General features: G+C 44.2%; 2 protein-coding genes across 2 annotated transcripts in view; one reads left to right on the forward strand and one right to left on the reverse strand.

Annotated features, from left to right (window-relative positions):
• Nucleotides 1–16259, reverse strand: part of LOC119121608 — a 408423-nt gene that overhangs the window by 254641 nt on the left and 137523 nt on the right. The window lies entirely within an intron of this gene.
• On the forward strand, nt 7183–10211 carry LOC119129616 (early growth response protein 4). The gene is made up of 2 exons (XM_037262958.1): nt 7183–7562; nt 7777–10211. The coding sequence occupies exons 1-2, from the start codon at nt 7406–7408 to the stop codon at nt 9081–9083; spliced, it is 1464 nt and encodes a 487-aa protein (XP_037118853.1). The 5' UTR covers nt 7183–7405; the 3' UTR covers nt 9084–10211.

Below are 16259 nucleotides of genomic sequence, written 5' to 3' on the forward strand. Positions count from 1 at the left end.
TTCTTGTCAATGTTTTTAATCTTAAAAAGTGGCATTTGGTGTGTATGCATTTACTCCAAATGTTTGCTAGAGGGAGCTGCAATAATTAGTAAGGCATTCATTAGAGGCAAGAGATTTTCTCTCAATTTCCTTTAGCCTTTCCATATGATTTTTCTTGTCATTTTATTTTATTTTATTTTTTAACTTAAATGACATCTCTTCCTTAGATTTGAGCCCTTTCGGCTCTGGTTTTACTGTACTGTACTTAAATTGAGCCATGCAGCACTTTGCAAAAGTCTGCTTGTATGCTAGAGGGAGCTAATTAATAAAGCATTCACCAGAAGAGGCTTTTTGAATACAGTACATTCTGGCTATCATTTTACTTTACAATGGAGAGCTACTTAGAATTAAAACAGCGTAAGTGGATAATTATGCTAATGATCAATTTACATTGAAGATCTAGTGACAGGCTGTAATTTTCACGGGGGACTTTTTTTTTTTTTTCCAGGGATGGGGACACCTCTCGCGGGCTTTTTAGGAAGCCGCAGCCGATGTTCTGGATGAAAACAAACATGAGGCTTCTTGTGCTCGATGCGATTTCTATCCGTGCTTAATAGTTGATGCTGGCGGCCATGAGCGCTTTCTGAATCAGACAATTCATATTCTCCTTGGCATCCAAATGAGCAAGCCTTCCTGCCTCCATTTGTTGCATTAGCCACCATCGTGCACGCCGCTCTATGTCTTTATATTCTTTTTTTTTTGCTTTCTATGAAATCTTTGCCCCACAGAGGTTTTGCTGTTGAGCAGCAAACTTGCCTGAGCCAACATAGGTCTATGTATGTTATGTAAGCTCCACTATAAATAGGTTCACCCGGGATCTTTTGTCTTTACCTGATTCGCTCTTGGCCCAACAGTTTTTTTTTTCATTTTTTTTATTTTATTATTTCTGGAGAGAGCTGTGGATGCTAGTGCCACATCGAGCTGCCCGTTTCCATAGTTACTTTTGTTAGCTGCGAGCTCTTAACATTCTTCATCTGTTTCCTCGCGTGTCTGCCGCGTCGGGCTATTTGTTTGGACCTGTTTGCATTGCGCCGTCCCCGCTAATGAATGTGTCGACAGTGGCACGGTTGATGAAGATGAAGGCGTTCTCTAATTATCGGCAGTCATGTTTTTGCATACGAGTCTCTGCATGGGAGAAAGAGCAACAAATAGAAACCAGTGTGGGTGTGGATGAGTCAGAGACCACAACACTGAGACCTATTAACTTATGCCGGTCAACAGCACATGCAATTAGCCATAATAATGATTGCGTGTGGTTATTGATCTTTTTAGTCCAGGAAGTTTTGTAGTATCTGGGGGAAACCCTTGGGGTGTCCTGACTTTTGCTACTAAGGGCTGCTTACGGTTTTATACACAAAGGCCGCTCTGCTGCTCTTTAGCCGAGAAAAAAAAGGAGTTTGGCTATACTGATTCAAAGCAGAAAATTTTCAACAAAAATTAGTAGCAAAAAAGAAAAAAATTAATTTGCCCCTGACATTAGTTTTAGCAATCCACACAGAATTTACTGGACATGCCAGTCTTCTTATATAGAATTGCACGGCGGTCAAAATCAAACGCTGCAGATTTCCCACCCCATTTTTCTTCTGACTCCATCATAAATATGCTTAAAACATCTGCAATTAGCCAAATTAAGATAAGCAGAGAGTTGTGCGTCATGGATGCGCAGCCTCACAGTTAGGTAACAGCAGGTGCAGGCTCTGGATCGGGTCCAACCGCTGCTGCTTTTGCTGCTGCTGGGAAAATGGATCCAGCAAAGAAGAGTGCAAAGTGCAAGCCATGCGTGGAGGAGTCTGGGGGCACGTTTCAAGAAACACCAGGGGCATTCCGCAATCATGATCCGAGCGCTCGGTGTGTGTACCATCCTCACCCATCATCACCGTGTTGTAGAAACCACAGGCAGCTGGGGACCGTAGTGGGCGAGAGGCAAAAGTATTTTTGGAAGCAGCGGGAAACCTGGAGCGGCAGCACAAGCGGTGTTGGGGCCTGGTACCGGGCTTCCCTAACCCACTCCCACTCTGGGAGAAAGCGCAGGATGTGAGAATTCTTTCAGAAGAAGCACCACGCTTCCGTTGCTTTTTACTTTTATTATTTTTATACCCGACATTTGAATGATGATGTCGTATATGTAACAGTGTGCAGCCCAACACACACACACAGGAGTTTGTAAATGTGTGTATGAGAGAATCTGGCAGCTGAGGCGAATAGCGTTTATTTATAGAAAGTCGTGTTTCCGGCAGAGGTTTCTGTGGTTTTTAAACTCTCCCAATCCATTTTGTGCGGTGACTTACAGGCCCCATTGTATCCAGGTTTAGATTGAAGATGTTCCCTCAGCTAACGCCTCAGGGGTGAGATTTCTATGCGAGACATGTCACAATGCGGTTCGGAGGAGGCGGTTGGATTTTGCAACACTCGATACGCTCGTGTGTGTTTTGTTTTTAATTTGTAGGATCGCTCCCAAATAATCAGCTTTGCATCCATAAACCTAAAAAGGGTTTCCTCAAAAACACTTAAGGCTGAATGCTAATGTGTTTGTCGGCTGATATGGAGGTCTTTGATTGATCTACGCATCCAAGGCAGGCAACGTTGTTCCTGAAGGGCTTTTGGGAAAATAATTATTTCAAGCGGCACAGGTCAAATTCTTGTGATTTATTTTCATTTTGTGAGGGTTGTCGGAAATGCCGAGTTTAGTGTTCTTTATGTAACGATCGATGTCTTGATGTAAACAGCTCTTGCTCTTCGTTCTTCTGATTAGGGAAGAATGGTATTAGCAAAGCGCACAAACAGCAAAAAAAATAGAAGCAGCGAGTTGGTGTGGAACTCAAAATAGATATGTTATGATTCATTATTATGCCTCGTGTCAGGAGAGTTTGGTCACTGCCCATCGTCGAGTAACACCGTCGGGCGCTTCCACCTTTAATGTTTGTCACTTTGCTGTGAGCCCAAAGCTAGAACATTGCTGCTTTCCTCATGTTGCTTTTGAGTCTCCCCACAACAACATCAGCGATTTGTTAGCTATTGTGGAGACAACAACAAAAAAAGATATTCCAAGCCCAGGCAGTATTGTCCATCTAATGTACTTCATCTTGCAGGCAGAGATCCCTAAGGGAAGTCAGGCACCCACCTGCAAGCACAACTCCCACACCCTGTCCAGGAGTGAGCCTTAAAATAACACGGGTCTACAATTACAGTGCACAGAAAAACAAAAAAAAAAGAACTCAAAGCAAACCCCTCCAAGTTCTGAAAATATTATGAAAGGCTCGCACCAATCATCAACAAAACAATGGTTATGCAATCAGAAAACATCACAAAATCAGTTTGCCGAAGCATATTCGAGATGTGTCAGGAAAGTTCCAGGACTGGTCAAAAAATATATATTTTATATCCTGGACCACATACCCCATTTTATTCCACCACTGCAGATATGAGTTGTTTTTTTTTTCCCAGCTCATCAGTTTTATTTCAGGAGCCCAAAAGATAATTTACACCTTAGCTTTCTGAGATGGCCCCTTTCGTCAAAGTGCCAAGAGACACTTTCATTAAATAAGTGTTGCATCCCGGCCAGTTCATTCTGAACTGTTTTTTCTCCAAATCCTTGTTAAAACGCAAAAAGGGAGCATTAGATCCATCAGATGCCAGCAGGTTCATAAACAAAGCTTTATCATGAATGCAAGTATGGCGTCAACCTGTAATGTCAGTAAGTGCTAACGTTACATAAATCCATTACGCCGTCCTTCCGCCGCGGCATTTCCATGAAGTCCAGCGAGGTTAGCATCCCTGCAGTTCTGGTCCCGGGCCCTCCCATGATCTGAACTCTTGAGCAATCAGATTGGTTTTAATAGTCTCTCGCTCCAAGCTAAACATCTTGCAGGCCCCTGAAATTAGAGTGCACGTCTAAGGTGAAAGCCATTTGTTTCCCGGAGAATGTCAGCGATGCATCGAAAAAGAGCTTATTATCATACGCCGCCTTCAAAAAGCATCGTGGCACTCATATGCTCCGATACCTCGTCCACCTCTTGGCGTTAAGGGAAATGACACAATTTGAGTCAATGTCTATTATTGTGTGTATTGTGTTTGATTTCCGTGTGACTCAGGCGATTCATTATTTCGCCCTGTCAATCTGCTTTGGCACAAAGACGTTGCATTGCTGATTAAGTCTTGCTGTTTTTTTTTTTCTTCTTCAAATGCAATAGTTTAAGGCTTTTGTTCTGATTCAGCAGCAACTGTATATGGCAAGGGGGTCAAACTCATTTTTACTGCGGGCCACATCGGAGTTATGATTTCCCTCGTGGGGCCATTGAAGACTTAAATAGAAATAAATATTATCACAACACGCAACAGAAAAGTTCAACAATTTTCTAATTTATTTTGAAATTAGGATTATCACAAAAAATGTTGCAATATCTCAGTTTTGGTATTTTAATAAGAAACATTGAATTGACTCATGATTTTGCTTTTGCGGGCCACAAAAAATGATGTGACAGGCCGGATCTGGCCCCCGGGCCTTGAGTTTGACATCAGTGGTATATGGGAATTATTCTCATTGAAATGATTCATAATTTAATATGTTTCAGCCTTTGTGGAATCAATTTTGTTTTCATTGTTTTCCAACAAATGTCACTAGGAAAACTGTTGACTTTTGGTTAGGGACGCTTTGTGTGTCTGTTTGTTTTCAAACATATTAAAAAAAAAAAAAAAGTTAAAGCTCACTGTTAGCGGTGAACGTCAGCTATCTGCGCGCGTGCCCGTTGCTTACCTGCGTGAATCAAGGAAACAGAGCGCGTGCACGCGACTCACCTGCATGTAATTACGGATGCCAGGAGGAAAAACGGAATATCACCGCAGCACGCAATGCAGAGAAAATACAAAATACCAAAAAGAGATAGCCGGTAAGCTCACAAAAATCTTCCTTGTTGTCAATACGACGCTGACGTGGGGGAAATGTGCGTTTGATAAGTGGATACTATTGTGTTCAATTATAAAAACGCGACGGATTAAAAACGCGCATCTTTCTTCCTGCATATGTCACGTGGTTGAAACGTATTGAAAATATTCACTGCTGAAACGTAATATCATATATGGTTGTAAATATGATTCATATTTGCATTCATTGGGTTTACTAAGAAGTTTAAATTCATCATGTGGTTACTATATTTATACAACTGTATTTTAATATTTGATGCATTTACATAAATCATTAAAAAAAACGCTTATCTTACCTCAAAGGAAAACAACTTTTTTCTCGGATTTAATGTCAAAGTTTTCATTGCTATTTTTTGTGGACCTGCTTTTACAAATAATATGCAAAATACTAAGTGTTAAAGTTTGTTTCGTCCTTGAGGATTTTCAACTAGTAATTAGTGAGACCAAATAAAAAGAAAAGATGGAACAACAGTCTGGTTATTGAGTGGAATTCAGTTTAATGTTCAGTTTGGTTCAACCCTTCAAATGTGGGGAAGAAGCAAAACACTTGACACTGGCTATCACTTGAAAGTTACTGAGGAGCTTCACCCAGCCTAGCTGATTATTTCATAGGCGGAGAAACCTGTTGTGGGAGCGGTTATGTAAATGAACCCTGTTTATTATTTATATATATGTATATAAATATACATAATACACGGTCAGTCAGCGTGTTTGTATCTGTACAGCCGATCCTCACCATTCCGATGCGACAACCTGAGCGAGAAGTCCACTGCACACCGCGGCGGCCTATCAAAGATTATCGACTTTGTGTAGTAGGAAGCGTGACCGTCGAGTTCACCCGGCAACAGATGCCCAAAGAGAGAAGGGAAAAAAATAAAAATAAAAACGCTTTGGGTGTTGAAATGTCACGTGAACGGTTGGGTTCAACCACTGAACACATCAGGGGTGTTATCGACTCACTCCGATGCTTTCAAAGGCCAAGAGTTCGTTTTCGGATGAGGCGTCGTCGCTATGGTGTGAGTGACCCGCAATTTACTAGCGGGATAAAAGATCGGCTTGGCAGAGTCAATCACTGTAACTGCTAAAAATGTGCAGCCTGGCCTTGGGTATGGAATGGTCAAAACGCAATGCTCAAATGAGTGGAAACGTTTTAAATGGGCATCAGATGTCTGGCAGAATATTTTTATCTATTTCACTCACCTTTGTTCAATATAAACACTGATTATCATGCGTCATTAAGCGCATATTCCCATTCAGATTGTTCCAGCTACTGATTGCTCTGTTTGCAGTCCATTTGCCCAACCATAGAATCTACCCATCTGTCTTTCAATACAAATCCTTTCTTTCTTTCTTTCCTTCTTTCTTTCTTTCCTTCTTTCCTTCTTTCTTTTTTCCTTCCTTCCTTCCTTCCTTCCTTCCTTCCTTCCTTCCTTCCTTCCTTCCTTCCTTCCTTCCTTCCTTCCTTCCTTCCTTCCTTCCTTTCTTTCTTTCTTTCTTTCTTTCTTTCTTTCTTTCTTTCTTTCTTTTTTCCTTCCCTTCCTTCCTTCCTTCCTTCCTTCCTTCCTTCCTTCCTTCCTTCCTTCCTTCCTTCCTTCCTTCCTTCCTTCCTTCCTTCCTTCCTTCCTTCCTTCCTTCCCTTCCCTTCCCTTCCTTCCGTCCTTCTTTTTCTTTCTTTCTGTAGGACCAAAATCCTTATGTATGTTAAATCTTACATTGTTAGATTAATTTATTGCTTGTGATTTAAAAGTAACACATCAATATAATACAATAAATACAATTGTGGTTGACGTTTGTTGGTAAAACTATATATTTTAATGTAAAACACACCATGACACGTGTGTCCTACGGGTTCACGTAGTCCTCTATTTTTTGGTGATGACGGGGCCTGGGGGTTATATCGGCTATAGGTGGTATCATCTCAGTTTTTTTTCTGGAGGAATTCCCATAGTGGCCTTTCAGCATGTCAGCCATATGTTGGGGATGATTAACGCAAAGCAGCACGGGTGGCCACTTGTTGCAACGTCAGTCTCTCCATCCTTGCTCGGATAGGCAAGGAGGGGAGGGCCACGATGGGAGGAGAGGAAGAGGACAGACTCGTCACATCCTCTGTCCATACATGGGCATGAAGTTTACACGCAGCGGGGAATCCTCTCACTTGAGCTGATGAATGGGGAGGAGGGCCGTGGAGCCGCCAAAGTGTATATAAGGGAAGAGACGGGAGAGCCACAGCAAGCAAATGATCGCGGAGCGACAGACGAGAAGGATTATCTTGAATTTCTTTTTTTTTTTCATCATTATTATTATTTAAATCAAGCACAATTGGGGATCATTTGTCGCACACCATCCCAAAAATAAAAAGAGGAGGGGTTTGAAGGAAAACAAGTCACCCCGATTTCCCGATACAGTATACATTTATCCTGGAGCCGGACCTTTGAAGTGCACCATTATGTTGAACAACATGGATTTGAACGCGAAAGATTCTTTTTACCCTCAGTTTGACAATTGCAGCGGCTCTTCTCTGGGCATGGACGCCGGCGCGAGGAAGGACAACCGAGACGCGTTCGGCGACGCGGAGCGCTCGGTGCCCGCGCAGTTCGGCCACGGTGAGTCCCGCTGCACGGGGAGCAAATGTTGCATGCAAGGGAATGTCGGATGCCGGCGATGGTGTGCGAGAAATCGGCCACACTTGCGGCGCAGCGTCGACGCGTTTGCGCGCCGGATGCGCATGCATGTTTATGTAACGTCGCGTTTTCCCCCCCACATCAAAAAGCCAAACAAGGGGATTTGACAAAGTTTTCTCCGTTTCTGATTCAACAGAAGGAGCCCCCGCGACCCTCAAAACCGAAGCTTCCAACTCGGAATACGCGTTTAACCCTTGCGAGGGCCCCAAAGACGCCTACACTCCCTCCTCGCTCGCCTACTCCGGCAGCTTCTACGTGGAAGCTTCTCAGGGGGCGCCGTGCACCACCGAGACCCTCCTCAACATGATCACCGAGATCGTGGGCATATCCACGATGCAGCTCTCCGAGGCCCAGCAGCAAAGCGCCAACAGCCGGGGGGCTTCATACACCCCCCCTGTGGACAGCGCGCAGTTTGGAGACGTCAAGAGGCAACCTTTCACCTGCTCGGCGCCCACCCCGCCGGCGTACCCCTCTTCCTCTTCCGACCACCAGACCGGGTTCTCCCAGGATCAGGCCGAACCCCCTGCGCCGGAGCCGTCCACCTCCCAATTAGGCTTCGCCAAAACCGAGCCCAAGTCCGAGGCGGCTTCCTTCCCGGTGGTGGTCAAGAATGAGTTTGAGAGCTATGAATGGGGGGCTTTTTGCAAATCCGACTGCTTGGAGAGCGGCTTCCACACGGAGACGTTCCCCATGTCCAGCGACTTCCCACCCGAGCAGCAAATGGACGTGAAGGAACTTTTGGACACCTTCCCCGCCATGTGCCCCAATCCGGACGTGGAGTTCAAAGTGGAGGGGGGCATCAAGCAGGAGCAGTGTTTCTCCGACACGTGCTCCCAGGGCTACTCGTACAACGGCTACCTCCCCCCGCCGATGGGTCTGAAGCCCTACCCCGAAGCCCCCCCTGCATCCAACCAGTGTGACTCCATTTACGCTTCCCCGGCTTTACCCAGCACCATAGACTCCATCCTCTACTCCTCCTTGCTTCCCGACTCCTTCGCCCAAAGTTACACCACGCGTGCCGCCGCCACTTCCACCTCCGGCACCACCGCCGCCAAGCCCCCCAGAGCCCGGAAGAGCACATCCGGATCGACTTCGCACGGCCCTCCTAAAGAGAAGCCCTTCACCTGCCCCATGGAGAGCTGCGACCGCCGCTTCTCGCGCTCGGACGAGCTCAACCGCCACATCCGCATCCACACGGGTCACAAGCCCTTCCAGTGCCGCATCTGCCTGCGCAGCTTCAGCCGGAGCGACCACCTGACGACGCACACCCGGACTCACACGGGGGAGAAGCCGTTCTCCTGCGACGTGTGCGGCAAGCGCTTCGCCCGCAGCGACGAACGCAAGCGGCACGGACGCGTGCACCAGAAGCAGAAGGAGAAAATGGAGCTGAAGCCCCAAGTGACTCCCAACGCGTGGCCCTTCACTCTGCCCGAGGGCATTTGAAGACGAGGCTCCCCCACGCATCGTATCGCACGCACACCACATTTTCGGATTTTTCTCTCTCGGAAGACACGACTTCAAGTCAGTTTGGGATGGAGAGCGTAACAGGCACGCCGATTTGACCCACGGGTGGATTAAGACGTCAGGTGAACATTGACGTGTGGCCGTCAGTGGTGGAGGCAAGCGTGGCTGTTTGCTGCGTGACTGCTGCTGTTCAGTTCAGCACCTCCGCGGCCGGACAGCTCCTAGCTCACTCCCATCCCGCCTCTCATCGCCCACGGGTGGATTGCACTTGCAGATTTCTATCGAGATTTTCAACTAAGAATGTTCTATTTTTTTCTCTCTTTTTTCCAGTTATTGGACTATGTTGCTCAATGCATGTTTGATTTTTTTTTTTTTTTTTTCTTACCTGAAATAGCGCCCCCTCCTTCAATCATGTCACAGTGGAGGGGGGGTTATTCAAATGAATGTAAGCTAATATATTTATGGTTTGGGCCATAAAGTTTGGATCAAACTTAGTGTTTGTTTATACTTCCTATCATTTAGCCGTCAGTGTTTTTTGTCATTGGACTTTGTGTTGTTCAAATTGTGAAAGATATATAATTAATGGCAAATAAATATATTTGTATGACTGTACTTCCTTGTATTTTTATAGCTGAGTGTATATTTTACATTTATGACAATTGAGCCTCGTTTTCTGGGGGTATTCAAATATCCTTAATCATGTATTGGTTTTCGAGGGCTATATTGTTGAGTAACTCAGTATTTGAAATGTCACCGTTTGATATCTGAAACTTTTCTTGGGCACTTCATCCGACAAGCGTTGTTACACTGAATGAGTCATCAGGTAGCACATATTGCTGCAAGCTTGGGTTCAGCCATGAAGGACTTTTTGATGTAATGTATCTTTTGCTTGGAAGATGCTGCAACTTGAAAAAATAAAAAAGGTTGTCAGTTTGGTGACATTGGCACCAACAGGGTACTGCAAAAAAAAAAGAAAAAAAAATTGAACTCGCCTTAAGTTATATTAACTGTTCGAATTTGCATACAGTTTCTACAATACATGAACTTGATATCGATGTTGTTATTTTTATGAAGATGATGAACAAAATAAACATTTTCTGCCAGCTATTTCTTTTGCCTTCGTGCATCATTTGAAGTAACAAAAATTTGCCCTTCGCTTTTTTGCTGAATTGAATCCTTGATGAGAGCAGCAGGATGAATGTCTTCACTTACCAGCGTGTTGAAATGTTTTTTTTTTTTTTAAGCTAATGTCAAATTTGATATCTGACAAAATATATTCCGTTAACCAATTAATCAGCCGATTGTTTAAAATACATTAATTAGTTTGGGGGGTCCTTAAAACATTTGACCGGTCTGTTTGTATGTAAGTAGAACAGAATTGGAAAAAACAGCTAATATTTATTTGGTGATACTATGAGGAAGGTTTGAAAATTGCTGTTATGTGTGAAAACCCCCCACAATTTGCAAAATTTATGGTAAAAAAATCCGCGGAGTTTTGCCAATTTCCAAATTTAGCCGATTAATTAGTTGGACCTTAACACACATCTTGGTCGCCAAAAATGTCTCCTTATGTGACTGCACAAGGCTTTCTCCTAAAAAACATTAAAGGAAAAACGTTTAGTTACTGCTGCCAACCGCCCTCGACTTCAGAGATGACATTTCTTCTCTTCTCAAGAGTACTTTTTTTGGGTGTGTGATAATTTGATACCCTATTGCTATTCTTTGCTTTACACTTCCAGTCAAACAGAAAGGGATATTCATTTCCACTTAACCACAGGCAGTGATTATAGTCTGGGGTTTCTTTTTCTTCTTATAAAGAACTATTACCAATGTCATGCTCTCCTGTGTGATGGAAAACAAGGTAGATATTATCTAGCAAAATGTCTTTCCCAAATTCACTTTCCGATTAGTATCTCATCTAAAATTGAAATTAAAAACTCTATGGCCGCAGTTTTTTTGCTTATGTTTGTTGACCTTTCTCGATCTTTCTGTGTCGTTGTAGAAGCCCACACTCGGTGATATGACGCAAGCGCAGGCACAATTCTGGCACGCCGGACGTGTTCCCATGATGCCATTCATCTGGCGAAACAACGCAACGTCGGTTGCCCCCAGCAACTCGTAAGTGTCAAACATACTGTCGCCGTGTTAAAAGGGCAGCCTGACAGTTGGACAGAGGTGACTAAAATAGTCTCACTTTGGACTGCAGTGGAAGGAATGATACTTGTTTAAAAAAAAAAAAAAAAGATTCAGAGATTTGTGTCTAATTATGGCATACAGAGAGAGAAAGAGAGAGAGAAAAAGAGAGAGAGAGAGAGAGAGAGAGAGAGAGAGAGAGAGAGAGAGAGAGAGAGAGAGAGAGAGAGAGAGAGATGACAATTTCAGTTTCTTCATAGCTAAAATGGATGACGATTTCAGTTTCTTACTTTTTGGATCCTAGCTAAAATGGATGACGATTTCAGTTTCTTACTTTTTGGATCCTAGCTAAAATGGATGACGATTTCAGTTTCTTACTTTTTGGATCATAGTTAAAATGGCGCCTGGCGACAGACTCGTTCACAACAGTGGCTATTCATTGCCATTCCGAGTTACTAACCCCCCCCCAAAAAAAAGCAGCAGCAGCTAAAAAAAATGAAAAAAAACGATTTGAACAGCCGAACGAACCAGCATGCATGTCGCTTTATGAAAAAAAATTTTGAAAATTGCAAAAACAAAAATCCCCTTTAAGTACCCTAACACGATAATTGTATTTGGTCGCTTCCCGCGACTGCAGTTGGAGCACCGTGAATTGTACATTCTGCTGTCTATCAACACTTACAGTAATACACACACACGCACAATAGCACACGCACACTCATTATGCGTGTTGTTTTAGTGGCAAAAAGCTGTCCAGCGATGGATAGTGGAGCTTTTTGAATTGCAGCAATGTGCAGTCACTGTGACCATTATCCCAACACTTGAAGATTGAAGAGTTGTTGAACTCTGGCCACCGATGAAATTTCTGCATTTGGGCGCACATTCCCCATTTGCATATTGTAAATGGTGCTCAATATAGACCCGTGAGCGTGTATCGCCGATGTCGTCTTTATCGAACGGCGTGTCCCAGCTCACGGGAGGAAAAAAAAAAAGAAAAAAGACATAAATCAGTTCTTTCCTTGCCACTGACATTTATGTTGCCAGCTCCCGTAGACATGCATAATTGCAGAGGCCATTAAGTAATCGCACAAGAAGGGCATATGTCTGCCGCTAAGATTTCTCACGACGCGGACCTCCGCTGTGAATGGTAGCACATCAAGTCCATTAAATCTCTGCCAGGTGTTACAAATGCAAACATGTTAACATTAGGCCCGGAGGAGGACGAGGAGGTGGGGGAAAGCAAAGAGGGTTATTCGAGGTTGTGCGTGTGTGTGTGTCTTGTGCTGCTAATGTATTCCGAATGTAACCACGCGCAGATGAGTTCTTACTTCTTCATTGTCTCATCCAATTAATCGCTTGATGCAGGATTGCTCCTGGATAAATCAATACGAAGCATTTATCTGCAGCACCAAATGAGCACTTTGGCTCCAGATTAAGAAAAGCCTTCGAATTGACAGTGAGGGATTAGATTGGCCCAGATTCCAAAGGATATGTCACAGCACAATGCTTTGTACTTAATCGGGGTTTTCGCTACACTGTATGGACAAATGTATTGGGACACCTTGACAAGGATTTCTGGGGATGGTAAAATGTTGAGAGCTGACTGAAACGTAAAGAGTCTCGCATCTCAAATCATTTTTGCCCATTGAAATGAATGAAATGGCCTTTAATTCGTTCCTTTGGGAGTAAAATAGCATGCACCAATTGGATTTTGTATAAGCAGGTGCAACTGTACCTCCCTGAAAAGTTATTTTTAGTACAGTATAAAGTGAAGTATTGTGGAAAAAAACAATCACCCGAGCAACAGCTCGTGCCTGAAAAAAATCAATAAATCGGACAAAATTCAAAAGCGTTCCACTCAAAACGCCAAAGAAAATCTCTGCCCTGAATACACGACCATGAATTGCTAGTATCCTCCAAGGACACGATTATTGATTAAGATGTAGGTGTATTCTTTGTCTAACATTAACAATCACTCAAGAGCGAATCGGCCCTCTCGTCCGCTGTAAATACCAACGCTAGCTAAGTGGCCCATCTCCACGTCAAAGCCTTTCTCATCCTCGGGAGCCATTCGGCATCTTAAACCCATCTCGAGAGCCACAAGTGCAGCCCCCTGTCATCCCTCAAGAGTCCAACATCCCGGTTATCCATGCTTGAACTCCAAACAATTCTCCCTCTACAATAATAATCCAATAATGACTTTGAATGAGACTGAATTCATTTGCTTGTGCGATGGGATCGGAGGCACTTGCTGTGTTTGGAGCTCCGGATATCAGGTCACCTCAAGTGCCAATTAATAATCACAGCCCTACTTGAGACAGTCTATGCGTTCTCGGGGTGCTTCTCGATGAATCCGTTGCGGGGCAATCACATAATGTTATGCGTACCTTTTCGAAATGTGCACCGGGGGCCCCGTCATGGTCCTCGGGGTGGGCACAGTAATCAAGGTGTATAATCGCACGGCGCTAATGGCAATCAGGCTCGACGAATTCATTTTCCTCGGATCGAGCCTCGGGCCACCGGTCCCGCTTCGGACCATGAAGAAGGGTGTAGGTGGTCTGGAGAGCGCAGGTGATTAAAACCCGGAGAAGGCGCTGCATGGCGAAGGAGCTCGTTATGCAAACATTTGCAAAGTGCTTAATTCCTCATCTCTCGTTGTTCCGCTTTCCCAATTCTTCATTTGTGTTTGTGATGAGGCCGAGCGCAACAAGGTGGAAAGTACTTTCTCTTTCACTTTCCTTCCAAGTCAACCCCGGGGATCAAGGAGGCCATCGCTATGGCAACCACGTCTAAGGACTCACGGTATATGGCGCGTCCCCAATGAATGGGAGGCCTTGTACGTCTTGCTCGCTGAATGACGACTTAGGCATCCAATTACTCCAGACAATTTACAGATGCCCTCGGAACGTCCGCATTCCGCTTTAAGATGGGGATAGTCACTGAAGTTGTGTACTATTTTTTTTTTTCCCGAGTGAAGGCAGAAATATAACACGAGCGAGTAATCAGGCGGTAATGTCATCAAATGTTCCCTTTCGTGAGGAGCTAGCATGTTCTTCCTGTGCTTAGTTCCAAGAACAGCTTGATAACCTGACAATCGGCCACGTGCAACTTTTGAGGGTAGGTGTTGAAGCCCCAGAAATAAAAATAAAAAGCTCAAACAATACAAAACGGCAGACATGACTTAATGAATAACAAACGTTAACATTTGAAGCGATATATATTTCGGTGTAGCAACACATGTAGACAGACACATATTCATCTAGTCTTTGTCCAAATATTATGGCATTTGACTGAATCACAGTAATTGTGAAAGTCATCTTCGTTTGTGTTGGCATGGCTGTATTATACCGCCTCCTGGTGGTTGAATGGCACCCAACAAAAAAAGCCACAATTAATTTGTCATGATGCACAAACTGTTTAATTCTATATTATTCTTATTAATTTACCGTACTTTCAGCAGTATAAGGCGCACCTAAAAACCTCCAATTTTCTCAAAAGCCGACAGTGCGCCTTATAATCAAGTGCGCCTTATATATGGACCAATATTGAGTCACTACAGCAGGCGTGTCCAAAGTCCGGCCCGCGGGCCAAATGTATATATCTTATGTATGGACAAAGTTTTAAAATGGGCCATTCATTGAAGGTGCGCCTTATAATCCGGTGAGCCTTGTAGTGCGGAAAATACGGTAAATGTGGACTATTCATTTTAATTTCCCATGTACAGCTGCACAGTAGATGCTGGCGGAATATTTGAACAAATGATAGCTGCTGTCTTCAAAAATACACCTCGATTGGTTGTTTAGAGTAGAAATAGAACCCATTTCAATGAAGTTCCCCCTCACAGCTTGAGTATTTAATGAGGGGAGCTCCGACTTTGGGTGCATACGTCGAACGGCACGCTGGGTGACATGTAGCTAAAAGCATCCTGGATTGACAGTAATGACTCTGAAGGAAGTTGCATCCCAAAACCTGTTGCCTGCTGTCAAAGGAACGCGCGGCCATTTCGCACGCTCCCTTTACACCAAAGACGACTGAAAGCGACGCCTGAAAACGACGCCTGTCTCCGTGCACCATTGTTAACCCTCTCCCTGTAAAAACACGTGGCGGCGTGACCGCGTGTCCGGCCTCGCGGTGAGTGATTGCTTTAGTGCTTTGACATTTGCGGCGGCGGTAATGAGGCACCCGTCTGTGACAGCCGTGTCACCGGCGGCGGCAGACGCCGTCGTCTGTGTCTCACCGGCAGCTCACTCCGGCATGGGGAAGGGAAGCTCAGTGTGGCCAAACACAGCCACACTGACTTTTTTCTCTCTCCCTCTCTTTCGCTTCCCCATAATGACGGCTCACCTGTTGTGAGGTAGACAAGTCTGAGGGAACCATGCGGAAAGGAGAGGCAGAGGGTTTAGTTTGTACTCTATACAGCCTATAAGAAAAAGTTTAAAACTAGCTCATTGTTATAATGGATGCTATTTTATGTAGCATCTTTCTTCTTTCAATGTTGGAAAAGGTGAGCTGTGATTGGTCGTTAGGTACCCCTTTTGCCATTGTGATGTCATTTTTAGTTATGGCCAATATGGCCGCCCCCTTCAATCATATTCCGCAAATGTACTAATAATCACAATGTCACGTTTAGATAAATGGAGGACATATTATTGTTTAGAATATTTTTTTTCACGTGACCGCCCCTTTAAGATTAGGAGCTGATTAGCAATTACCAATCACACCCAGGTGTGCACTTTCAAAACAGGAAGTTGATTGGCAATGGCGACAGGTACATTGCTCAACCCAGCACGCCCCGCTCCCCAAACGCAACAATAAAAACACAGGTAAGAGCTGGCAAGAAACAAAACACAAGTCAGAACATAATTGAACATTGTAATTTTAGCTGATGATGACTGATGCAAACAATCGTGATATATGGTGTGTGTTGCACATTCATAATACTTATAATTCCAAAGAGTTGGACCTGCAGGGCGTTTGACTTTCGAGGTTTCGCCATAGTACGGAAGTGAATGAGTGAGTGGG

This window comes from Syngnathus acus, chromosome 1 (assembly GCF_901709675.1).
Source record: "Syngnathus acus chromosome 1, fSynAcu1.2, whole genome shotgun sequence".
In the NCBI taxonomy this organism is placed as follows: Eukaryota; Metazoa; Chordata; class Actinopteri; order Syngnathiformes; family Syngnathidae; genus Syngnathus; species Syngnathus acus.

Bases quoted from the DNA above. Each gene is read 5' to 3' on its own strand.
- LOC119129616 (XM_037262958.1), top strand. From the start codon at position 7,406: ATGTTGAACAACATGGATTTGAACGCGAAAGATTCTTTTTACCCTCAG. The intron at 7,563-7,776 runs GTGAGTCCCGCT...CTGATTCAACAG, and splicing joins GCCCGCGCAGTTCGGCCACG to AAGGAGCCCCCGCGACCCTC.